Here is a 13,526-nt window from a genome sequence, read left to right as displayed (position 1 = left end):
CAAGCACCGATATGTAGTCTCACATCCGTCTTCGACCACAAGTGCATTCATCCAAATGTATGTTAAGCTACACATCAGCTACTAGACTGCAGTTGTAGAATCTATTTTACATAGAAAAGACCCTATCTATCATTGACCTGCCACACTTGTTGAAGTTGCACAAGTATCTGCTCTATACCCTGTGGGGGATTAGTGCTGTCTGTGTATCTTGCATGGTGTACTGTAGGCATTACTCAAGGTTCTTTGCAAGCATCCCTTCGGCCCCTAGCCGCAGCCTCCTTCATTCATTTTTTTTATACCTCTCTTCCATCTGACTCTGCACCTTTTTCTAACAATTGTTTTAACATTTTTAGTGCTAAATGACCTCAGTCATTAAGTGCTTGGCCTTTGACCTGAATTTTATATTTCAATTTGAAGTCTAGCTTCCGGTATACCTACTTGTTTTGGTTTGATAGGCAAAAACAGTATACAAGCAGACTCAGCTGTAAGAGGACAACCTATTAGATATTGGATGTGCTCTCCCGTCTTCACAAAGTTCCAGTCTCTGTTACTTAGTGACCAAGTTGTAAAAGATGAACCAGTTGTTTCCCTGTGAAAAGGTGACGCCATTCACTTTCTTCATCTTCTGGTTAGTGATCTTAAAGTCCCATACCAGAGCATGGTATGGGTTTCATTCTCCCATTGTCCAAAGAGAACCCTCATTTTCTTTGTGGAGAGATGAGTTCTAGTTTTCAGTCCTTCTCTTTGAATTAGCTACCACATTGCAGGACTTGTTTAGCTAGGGGCCATTTTTTATTCACATTAAATTCTCTAGCTCCCTATCCCTTCCTTTGTGAAGATATTGCCCTTCCAGTTTTTTAGAAGAAAATGGATATCCTTACAAATGTAAGGGCACATTCTTTAACTCCAGTGCCCGCTACTTGACCTCCAGCTCTCTCAGTGGTGACGCAAACTACTCAAAGGAATAAGATAATCACCATGGACCTGAGGGACCTTGTGTCATGCACTGATCTACCAAATTCTCCCGAACTACTTTTAATTTTATGTTGGAATTAGTTGTCTGGGATAGTGTGAAACACAAAAGAAGGCTATGTTAAGGTAATATATTTTAATACATTTTTTGAAAGGTACACAGAGTTTTTTAAAAGGTACATTTTTAGTGAACTTTTATTTTTTGACACAAGTTTTATATTGACCTCAAAGATTTTTGGCTAAATTTCATCAAGTTTTTGTTACCATCTGTTAAGTTTTTTAATGTTTGGTTTGGCAAGGATTAGCATTCAATAGATTCATTGCAAATACTGTTTGATAACAAACAGCAAAATGTATTTTCAGGTTGTACATATTAAAATAATTTTCTTATTAATTTTCTGTGGAGTGATAAGTTTGGAATCAAGAAACATAACTGAGCTCTAATTTGTAGAAAATATTCTGACTGTGAAATGAAGTGGACTGTTTTGGCTTGGTTCTTTACATTATTCATTTGACCATTAACTATTCCGTGTGGTCTTTTGATCCTTAGTTCAACGTTTCAGCTGTACCTCACTCCAATTTTCACCTCACCATAACAAATTATTGCAGCAAAACATAGGAATGCCTAGAAATGTAAATCAGTGCTAAATTCTGGTCTAAAAATAAGTATTGTACAACCTAGATTTCCAGATTTCATAGGAACCCTGATTGGGAAACTTCTCATAAACTTGATGCTACAGTACTTAAGTGTAGTAGATTATCAGTTATTACCTACATACTTTTTAGTGACATTAAAGTTATGCTGAAATTTTTGTCCTTCAGTTTCAGTCTTATGAGGGATGTGTGTAGTACAGTATATCTTGTTCTGTTTCATTTCATGCATATTTCAATAATTATATGAAGACTTGAAATTTTGTTGTACTTCTACTGTATTTCATGTGTGAAAATTTTGCTTGTAATGCTTCCGGATGTCATTTTGCAGTTTTATGAGGTATTTTATTTTGATATCTACAGTTTCCTCTTCTTTCCCTGTATTTACTTAAAATAAAATTGAACAAGAATATTTTGTAAGGGTGTTTTCTTAATTCTATGGTAGGAAACCACCTGGTATTTTAAAAATTACAGTAGTGTATATTTTTACTCTCCATTTTGTATATATCACACATTTGCAATCCCAGTTGTTTGGTTCATTTTAAATTGGTACTTTCCACTAGGTTTATAATAGTGACTGACTTTAGGAATCCTTACTTTTTGCTCTTGCATTTTTCTACTTTTCTTTGGTTATAATGTTTAATATTTATGGGTCTGTAATATGGTGTAAGAAGAGCTAACTTTATATTGGTATGTTGAGTTTTTAAATGTAGAGTAGTGGACCTGCCATGGGATGAAATGAGACTGCATACTGTATTGCTTTAAGATTTATTTTTGGCTAACAGTTAAATAATTCTTCATAATTGTTTTAAGAAGAATTTGGTATTAAAAGAATAATTTGTTGTCCCACAAGAACTCTTGCTATGTCCTGTCAGAGCCCTATGATGCTATCTTAAAAGGACACGCCATCTAAGACCTAGGTGTCGTAGGCTTTTTGTTAGCACTGCAAGGGCAAAAATATTTTGGGTTTCCACAATTTTAGGGCAATTTGAAGTCATATTCTAACAGTATGGAGTGTCATATCTGTAGTATTGATTCACAGTCATATATGTATTAGTAAAATATTAAGGAGTTGTCTCCCTTCTGGTAGGTTATCGCCGGGCTGCGTACCTTACTCGTGAGTACTGTAGTATGGGAGTTCATGTAGCAGCATTTCCTTTAGTATAACTTCTTTGTGTTACTAATGGTTTTTAATGTATTTTGAGATCTTTTAACATACCACTTTAACACTTTTGTATGTTACAATAGTATACAGTTTAATATATTAATAATAATTTGCTTGGAAAATCTTACTATGCTAATATTTTCATATTTTTCACATTTTTACATCTGGTATAAGCATTGAAAAACCACTAGTAATTTACTAACTAGCATTCTTCGTAGCAACAATTGTTTTTTATCTGTATTGTATCTCTTTCTCACAGCTTTGCAATATTCTGTGTTTGGTCCTTCAATGGTGGATAACTAAGATTTGACTGTACATCATTTTTTTTATTTTTCTCATGAAAATTCGATTGTTATTTTGGTACCTCTTTTTACTATATATTTTGTAATTCCATTGTATCAGTTATTTTTACCTTAATTATAAAGGTCTTAGGAAGTGATGGCTAATGCATGAAATCTTAGCAATTTATTTATGAGGAATGGAGTGAGGCTGTAAGGGTAGGGGAAATGCTTAATTGCGTTGTGTAACATATTGTATAAATAATTTTATTTTATCATGATAGTTGACCTTGCTTAACTGAAAATATAAGTGGATCTTATTTAATGCAAGTATAGATGCTAGGGTGGCCGTTAACAGTTTTTATATACTGTATAGTATTAGGCTTTTGATAGTGAACTTTACAGATAAACCACCCGTAATAACAGTTAAAAAATTGAGGTTGCACATGTAAAGCGTACAAAAGTAATATTTAACTATTCTCATAATTATACTGTCTGGGACTCCTTCCACAATGTGTTCAAAACAGTGTTTCCCCAAGTGGAATATTAATCATAGAGTATTGTCAACGTTAACAAAAGATATACTGATTTACACGTCAGTCACAAATGACTCGCATGGTAAAGGATATATTTTTGAATGCATAATTACTTAGCACAGTCTTCCAGTCTTCATAATTTATTTGGAATTTGTAAAAGATGTAAATGAAGTCATGAATTGTGTATGCTATTATATTTAAAAGGATAGTGTAAGGAAGTTTCTTACATTGCCAAGCTCACCTGTTAGCAGCCAGTATCCATTGTTAAATGATTGATATTGCATAGTATCATGGAACTCCCATTACCAGGTGTCACTATCACTCGTTTATTTTAATGAAATTATGTGATTAGAAGATTTACTAGTGCTGATTAGTTTTTTGCATAAACAGACTTGCATGACCCAGTATTATTTTTGTTTCCTCTGGAAGGGTAATTGATTAGAGTATAAACAGAAAAAATTAAGTTTGTATCTTTATCATAGAAATTGGATCTTCTGTCTCCAGAAAACAAAATAGAATAGAGTAGGAAGCAGTTAACAAAGAATGCCTGAAAACCCATGTAGTGAAAATAAATGGAGTAAGATATTGCCAAGGGTCATGAGGATGTTTAAAGACTTGAAGAATATTATGTTAATCTTAAATTTATATCATGTGAATATTTTTCAGTCTTGCCTGTAGAATGTCTGTTTTGAAATCATGAAAATTGTATATATTAGAGTGTATATACTACAGGCAGTCCCCAGGTTACGAGGGGTTCCATTCCTGGTGTAGGGAGGACTTGAATACTGTGTAAGATGTAACCAATTGCTGTTCCAAGAGGTGCCCACAATTACAAAATGTGAATGAAGTAAAGGATTTTTGATGCTCAAAATGTATAGAAAGAGCAAAGAGGAATACCAGTAGAATGACAATCTTTAGAAGAGAAATCTGAGAAGCTGGTTTGGAAAGGGCAGTATGATAAAGGATAGCAACAACCTGGTTGGAATAGCAAGATTTAACCAGACTACTGGTAAATAAGTAAAATTTAATGGGAAGTTCAAAAGGCCTGTATTGCTGTATGCAGATGAAATATGTAGACTTAAAAAGACAGCAGTTGTTAAGAGCTGTGACTACAATGTAGCACAATCCGTAGTTGGATATTCTTATGTTTATATGACAAATAAGGGGGATTGCAGAAAAATGTAAGATCCAGAGGATAAAGAATAAATGGATCTTGAAGAAGATTCTTATTCAGTGACTTAATCAGGACAGTAATAGGACGAAGGCCACTAAGAAGGCCCAAAAATGAACCCAAGTAGATGGGCCAAGATATAAAACTATGGCAAGAACCAGTTTTGTGGCTAACCCAGTAAAGGAAAATCTTGTGTAAAATAGTAATGATGATTGGTGTGCTGAGAAATTCACTTGAAATTATCATTGTTATTATATTAGGAAAATTAAGATTTTTGGAATATATTAATTTCAATTCTGTGTTAATGATAAGGTACTAAGTTAAAACAGGTTTTAGCAGATAGAGGAAAACTAGATTTTTCTTAAATACTACCGTATACCTAAAATAGTCTTCATATTTTTCATCCTTGAGGTATTTGTATAATGCAATGCATATTCAGTTTTAGACACTACGTATATTGGTTTATCCTGGAGAATGCTTATGAATCAGAGCTCGGTTATTATCAGTATATTTTTTCACGGGAAATCTGAAGAGTACAATCTTCACCCAATAGTGGTTTTGGGATATTCCTATCTGGCCCAATGCACCTTTATATCTTGAAGATAGCACTGTAATGTCTAATATATTATCTATATCGCATTTCTGTGTAGATTTTTGTTGTAGTTGGATAGCTGTAAAGTCACCAAATAGCATGCAACAATTGTGTAATTTTTATTGAATACCTTTCATGTAATTTTACACATGTATAGTACTCATTAAACTATGTACTCTTATTTCATAAATCTACTTTAAATTTCAGTTATATTGTTTGTTTATTTTTTATTTATTTATAAAATATGAAATTGATTAATTCCAAGTTACTTTTCAATCAGTAGCGTACAACAGGCAATTGAGAATTTATTGAAAGGTTGGATATAATATATTAGTTTAGCATAAGGCAAGAGTACTGTACTTTGTAATTTCAAATAGATTTTGATGTAAAATAGCCTAGTAATTGTATACACTATGGTCCCTCATTGATGTGTTGGCTATTTTTGCAACTGTTGCAGTAATGAATATACGTAGTATTAATTGTTTCATAGTTTTAATTGTATGCAAAGTTCTTTTTGTATGTTACTTACATTTAGACATGAAATGTTACTTGTGCTAAAAAATAATTGGAAGTACAGTTTTATTTTGATAAATATAATTTGATGCTAGGGCTTTTGATAACATAAATACATATAGGTATGTATATGTAAATGTTCATGTACACGAGATTTAGGAAAGAAAGTAATAAGCAGAAAATATGTCATACCATGTTTTCTTTAGACTTATTTTTTTTATAAAAGATTCTGCCTTAGTAAAGCACAATTAATGATTAATTTGTATTTTTAGGAAAGGCTTTGGTTCAAACCTAGTACGACGAGTGAGAAAGGCTGGTACGGAACTCATTAGTAAGGTACCAAGGGTAAGCACCATACACTCATTCTGTATGTACTGTCTATAAGTATATGAACTATGCTGGATTGGTTTTTATCCCATATATACAGTACAGAAAACCCCCCGGATTCACAGACTCACTGATTCGTGGATTTCTCTATGGAACACACATATATATATATATATATATATATATATATATATATATATATATATATATATATTATATATATATATATATATATATATATATATATATATATATATATATATATATATATATATATATATACACATTGTTTGCAGAAAATTGCCTATTTATCATTTTCATGACTAAATTTACTTTTTGTGATGAAACTATTAAAATACTGAGGTGTAAGTTTTTTTTTTTTTTACTATAAAAATAGGGAGTTCTAAGCATTTGTAGAGGGGTTTTAAGTATTAGCAGATTTTTTTCTGTTTGTTGGGAGGTGTGGTACATGTCCCCTGCAAATCTGTGGGGGTCTGCTGTACGTACAGTGTCCTCAACGTATTCGTGGGGGGATGCGTACCAGACTCCCCCCGAATAGCTAGAATCCGTAAATACTTGAAACCTCTATAAAGATGCTTAACACTACCTATTTTGTTAGTTGAAATTCAAGGAAAACCCACTAAAAATGTTTATACAGTGGTCCCTCCCATATTTGCGGGGATGCGTACCAGACTCCCCACGAATAGTTAGAAGCCGCGAATAGTTGGAACCCCTATAAAAACGCTGAAAACTACCTATTTTGTTAGTTGAAATTCAAGAAAAACCCACTCAAAATGTTTATACCTTTTTTTTAATAGTTTTATCACAAAAAGTGTATTTTATGATAAAATTGATAAAAAAGAACCAGGATTTTGTGGATATTTTTCGTAGAAAAATACCGCGAATATGCGAATTTTCCGTGAATAATGTGGGGAACCGTTCCCGAGAGAAATCCGCGAATGTGAGTCCGCGAATCCGGAGAAGGTGTATACGGGGGGTCCCCTGTACCTGTTTTTTTTAATAGTTTATCACAAAAGTGCATTTTATGATGAAATTGATAAAAATAACCACGAATTTGTGGATTTTTCTCATAGAAAAATACTGAGAATATGCAAATTTCCTGCGAATAATGGATAGATATGGTCCATAGAGAAATCCAAGAATGTGTGAGTCGCGAATGTTGAGAATGTGAATACGGGGTGGTCCACTATATTATGTAATTGATGATACAAGTACTTGTTAGATAATTGTTGACTAATGAACCGTTACATTTATAGAGTGGGAGATCACGATCCCGTGGTCGTGATGAAGGTGGTGAAAGTCCAGATTCTTCATCGTTGGGCTCTTCATCACATGCTAATGATTCTTTGGACTCTGGTTCTGAAACACGCCGATCCTCGCCAAATTTACCTCCATCCCCATCCCATGATGGTGAAGGAGAGCTGAGGTTAGGGAGAAATGGATATATTCCTGATAATTACAGAAAGAGTTTACCACCAGCATTAAATGATTTATTTTCTTCGCAAGTTTTACGGTATGTGTAATAGAGTATTTTATGCCATAATGGTCTAATTAAACTTGATATTTATAATTTATACTGCATGGTAGTTTCTCAAAAGACAGTGAAATAATTTTTTATTTAAGAATCATATATCCTTGACTATACTTTCTCACTTAATAATTAAGATGCATTTCACTGATTATTAATGTTTACTTTATGACAGAGGATCCGTGTCTTCAGAAGATGTAGGAAGTCTTCGATCAGGTGAGGCTAGTGACAGTCATCAGGAGGATTCTCTTTCAACAGTCACTGCTGGTAGTAGTACAGCTGAACTGAGTCGGGCAGGGTCAAGACGTCCGGTCTACTTAACCGAGGATGCTGATTCAATTCCAACAAGAGATGTTGGGCCTGAGCCCCTTCATGATTCCCAGGTTAGTGCAAAACTTTTAGTTCTCACGAGTAACATTTAGTGAGAATGGAGTAAATAAGCATGAACATAAAACAATGATATAAAGTGAGGCAATTTTGATGTTCGGTAGCAGGAAACAAACCCGTATCCCTTAATCAGGAAGAAGCCATGTTGCCGACCTGACCACAAGCAGGATTAAAAGTGTATTGCCACATGTACAAACATATATCTGTCGAATTCAGATATATTCGTTAAGAATTAGAATAGACCACTCCTCACCAGGCTGAAATATGTAGTATATAGTAGAATCAACTGGTCACTTTCTAGTAGATAGGTATAATTTTAATAGCCACAGTGCCCTCTTAACTTTGCAAAATCTTCATGCTTTTTAGATATAGTTGTCATTACAAAGCCTTAGATCCAAATGCAAGAAATATGAAGCAGTTATGATGTCTGGTAGTGGGAAACAAGCCTACATCCCACAGTCACAATGAGGTCATGATGCTAAGAAGATAAGAGGGTATTGTGGCTATTGCAATTATGTACAGTGATTACCCAGTTTTCCTTCACCCTTCTCACACAGATGTGGCAGCAGTGCACAAACTGGCTTAATTTCCTATTACTCTTGGGTCTGTCATTCAATTCACATGCCCCCAACTGTACCCCAGAACATTTTCCAAGGCTGTGTAGCTGAAATGTTGCAGTTATCTGCTGAAAAAAGCTAGTCTTAATCTTCTGTAAAAAGTTTGTTCCAAAACGTTTTTTGGTTAGCCGTAATTGTTAAAATCTGTTAGCTGGTGTATCTGTCAAGGTGAAATTTTGTATAGCCGATGTCATGCCTTCTCCTTTGCTGTCAGCTTCGACAGCTTTAAAATCTCATTAATTAGGAATTGTATAACTAAAGATCATTAGTTAATGGTTTTTTTTTATAATATTTATTTCATTAACAAAGTAAAAGGAAAGATTTTTTGCCAAACTTTTCAGTTACAAAATAACTGACTAGTAGCTTCTGAGTTTTAAACCCAGTGTTCTTTTTATTAATAATTGACAAGTATTTTAGATGAATTATGTATTACAGAAATTCCCCCAGTTATCTTAATAGTACCAGGTTTTTTTAAGGTGCTGGGGAATGGAAAATGTTTAGGCAAATCAACTCCGAGGATTTACTGTGTTATTTTGCTGATTAATGACTTCACAACTTTTTTTAACACCCAAAAAAATATTGAAACTAATAGTTTTGAATGATATATTAGTTTCCATTGCAATAATAGGAACCATAGCACTCAAGTTGGTGAAATAGATAATGATAATTTGAGGTACAATTGACCATCTAATGTAATATGCATTCTACTTTAATATCAGTTCATTAAATAAGTTTTAATCATGTAGAAATTCATCTGAAGTTTTATTTAGATAGTAGATGTATAGTACCATCCAATATAATATTGATGGTGCTTTAATACCAGTTTGTTAGGCAAGTTTCAGTTGCTTAGAGACTCATTGAATATTGCTGTATACAATCAATAATAACTTAAAACTGCACCAATCATTTCATCATGCCTATATGATATTTTAATTTAGCTTTGTAAGACTAGTGATCATTATAAAAATGTGCTAGTCTACAAGTGTTAGAAAACTTATTACAAGTTTAGACATGCTCAAATAAAACAAGACATATGCAAGATTTTCCCCTCATAAGTTGTAAATATTGTAGTATTCCTAATTTTCAACATTAATTAAACAGCTAAAATCTATGGTCAAATAGAGCCTTTTTTCAGTAACGAAAATTAAAATAAATATACATACTCTATTTTATTAGAAATAATTTTTCTGTATTGTTTAACATGCATATTGTTTATTTTTTACATTTTAATTCTAATAGGTAAAAAAATCATAAATATCCTATCCTAAAATTCTTGTAACTTTTAACTCGATGCAAAACACCTTTTTCAGACTTTTTTTTAGCCTTACCATAGACCTTCCTCTCTCTCTCTCTCTCTCTCTCTCTCTCTCTCTCTCTCTCTCTCTCTCTCTCTCTCTCTCTCTCTCTCTCCTCCACAAGACCAACAACAAAATAGTTTGTAAGCTTACTCCCTGAGTAAGCGAGAATAATTATTTTAAACATTGAGCCACAAATATAAATGTTTACTGGTGGTGTTTTAAAGCAGATTTGCTAGGGTAGCAGTTACTGGAATACCTGAGCATTCCACGGCTGTATTATTATTGCAAAACTCTGTCATGCTTATTATTGTGTGGGTTGCTTAATTAGATATCAAGGTTTCCCATTTTATAACCCCTTTCTTATGATATTTAGGGTTTTTTCTTGGCAGGATAGAGATTATTCATTTGCATTTGTTAAAAATTATAATAGAAACTAGTTATGGTACCTCTAGTTTAATCATGACATAAAGGAATGACGCCAATACATACTATCACAGTAATGATATTATGAAAGAATGTCATCCCCTGAGTTTTTCTTACCCAGTTGTCACAGATATGTACTTAGTCTCTCATGCTGGTACATGTTCCACTTCTCTTGAGAGATATATATAGCACGCATTTGACTTTATCATGGTTTTTGTCTTTCCTCACTATAGTTACTAATGTGCTGTTCTCAAAGGTGGCTTTCCCCGCTGGAAACATCATAATTGCTGTTTGCCAATGGGACAGCACATACCACCCACCATAAACATAGCCTTACTGGTAAACAAGGCATGATCTGACCTCCAGCTGACTCAAGATGCATGCAAGATTTTCCCCTGACGCATAAGTTGCAAACATTATATTCCTAATTTAAGGTGAAGTGGTCTTCGTAATCAATACATACTCATAAGTAGTACTACTCATACTAACGACAATGATCAAATAAAATGGATAGAAATTAAACGCATACGTATATTCTTGGTTATAAGCGGAAACACAAAATAATTGAACACAAATAGTACAGCCTTTAAATTCAATATGTCAAGTAAATTAAAATGTACTAAAATCTATGGCCAAATATCCCCTTGTTTCACCAACGAAAATGAAAAAATCTGCTTTATTTTATTAGAAATAATTTTTCTGTACTGTCTAACTTGCACATTATTTTTAACATTTTCATTCTAATAAATTATAAATATCCTATCCTAAAATTCATATATCTTTAACTCAATGTCAAACACCTTTTTAGGCTTTCCCATCCGCCTTCCCCCCCCAGCAATAAACAACAAAGTTGTTTGTAGGCTTACTCCAGTGTAGGCAAAAATGAGTTTAGCTGATTTTTGGATATATTTAAATTAAGCAACATGCTCCTGGCAGCAAACCTTGAAGAAAAGGTTTTGATTCAGACTTCTTGATGCCATGATAACATTTTTCTGTGGAGGGGTGATCTAATGCTATATCCCATCCCACCATAATTTGATAAAGAACCCAAGAACCCCACAGAAAAACATGTGTAGATTCTTGTTTTCTCCTGTCATTCATTGTCAAACCCTAATGGTCATCTTGAATAAAAGATTAAGTAAAAATATAGTAGACTTTACCATGGACCATTTTTCATCTGAGGCATTGGAATTTTTTTTTATTCAGGAGCTAAGACTTTTTCGTGACGTTTCAGTTTCTTTTGTATGCTCCTTTGAGGGTGAACAGCAGCTTTGTTATCAAAACAAGGTTTTGATGAAGGAAAATACATTTTTGGTGGCTGCTGTGAGTCCTCAAACCCACCCACTTTCCTTGAAGAAAAGGCATGGGAATTTGTGGTGAGTTTTTTCTTTCACAGACTTGGCAGGTAATGGGGATCTTAGCCAGTTTGTGTGCTGTTGCCCTTTTATAATTGATCATTGTGTCTACCAAAGGCATTATTCTGACCACGACCAACTGAGAGAATTCTTTGATATTGATTGGTGTGTCTATGGAGCCTTGGACGGACCTGAAGAGTAAATCCTTGAGGACTCTCAGTGGCTACCAAAAAAAGCTTTTAACTTGGTCAATAACTGTTTTATGATATAATCAAATATACTACTTACAGATTAAAACCTGAGACTCACATTGCATTCTGATATTCAGAATCAAGTGAGAATGCCTGTATGACCATTAAACTTGATAAATAGGGGAATTTTTTCAGTCTTCAATATTTTCAATTTATCCAGTCATTGAATTTTTAAGTTGATAATTTACTAGATATATTCCTTTGCATTAAAACAAAGTCTGATAATTTACTAGATATAGTCCTTTGCATTACAACAAAGTCTTTGGCCAGTTACTTGAGTAAAAAAATTTTTACTTGGTGTTCTGGTTAGATTACTTAAAACATATATTCATACTTTAGTTGCTAGATGAATGCAATGTACAGTAAGTAATTTAGTTTATTACATCAAGTTTACTTGTAGTCTTCAGCAAATTACAGCAAGCATTCAGAAAAGGAATCCTTTATATTTTTGCACTTATAGGTGTTTATTTCTACTGGTTTAGAACTACTTTTTCAGTGAACAAATACAATGTTCTTTACATAATGTAGAATCTGTACTATGTATATGTATTTTAGGTATTTTGTATGGAATACTTAAACTTAAATTTGTTGTCTAGCCAGCTACAGCTTTCTCTTACAAGAAATATAAATTCTTTGTAATAGTGCAGTATAATTAGACTAACGATTGAAATATGCTTTTTAGAGTCGAGGCAGAGCTTCTTTGCGCAGTACTTCCTCTGCATCCTTAAGTCAGCAGGCCATGAACAGGTATGTATTTTAGTTTCAGTAGAATTGCCAGTTTAGTCAGTACAGTTTTTACTTGAATAATCAACAGTATATTACTGTATTTATAACTTTTTTCACACAATTAAAGTACTAATGATTTCTTTTCAGGAGCTTTAGCAGTGCCCACAGTAGCCTGCCACCTCATACCCCACGTACACCAACACCAGGTAGTGCACCAAGAGCCTCAACACCAAAATCTGGTGTTAGAAGAGAAAGAGCCATAGATGATGAAACTCCAACCACCCCTCGCTTGCCTCCACGTGCAGACCATACAAACAGGTAATTTGATTGTGATTGTTAATTCTGTCATATTATTATTATCATGGTTGCTGTTTCATATATGTAAAAGGGCCAAAAATGTCATTATCTTACAAAGATCATAAGGTGTCCACTTTTGAAAGAAAAATTCCAATAGAGATGAATATGAAAATACAGATGAAAATACAATTAAGTAAATATATGTGTAATAAACAAACTGGTAAAATACTTAAGTAGGAAAAAAAAGGCAACATTGTATGGTGCTTTAAATTTATTTTAGGCAAAACTACCAGCAAGACTGTTGCTGAGTTGACAGAGTAGGGAGCGAAAGATCTTGAGTGCTGGTCAATCCAACAATGTGGCACCTTAGCAGAATATGGATGCAGAAGCTCTGCAAAAACTTACCTAGAATCTCTCA

The 13,526-nt window shown here is 33.5% G+C and overlaps 1 protein-coding gene across 1 annotated transcript in view; it reads left to right on the top strand.

Moving 5' to 3' along the window:
* The window catches only part of LOC135209770 (girdin-like), a 127,544-nt gene that overhangs the window by 107,901 nt on the left and 6,117 nt on the right, over window positions 1-13,526 (top strand). Inside the window, 6 exon segments of the mRNA XM_064242554.1 lie at window positions 2,714-2,740; window positions 6,151-6,223; window positions 7,483-7,739; window positions 7,930-8,137; window positions 12,768-12,832; window positions 12,959-13,129. Coding sequence (XP_064098624.1) covers window positions 2,714-2,740; window positions 6,151-6,223; window positions 7,483-7,739; window positions 7,930-8,137; window positions 12,768-12,832; window positions 12,959-13,129 — 801 coding nt within the window.

Source organism: Macrobrachium nipponense, chromosome 38 (assembly GCF_015104395.2).
Source record: "Macrobrachium nipponense isolate FS-2020 chromosome 38, ASM1510439v2, whole genome shotgun sequence".
Taxonomy (NCBI): Eukaryota; Metazoa; Arthropoda; class Malacostraca; order Decapoda; family Palaemonidae; genus Macrobrachium; species Macrobrachium nipponense.
This window is presented reverse-complemented; position numbering and strand designations above follow the sequence as displayed.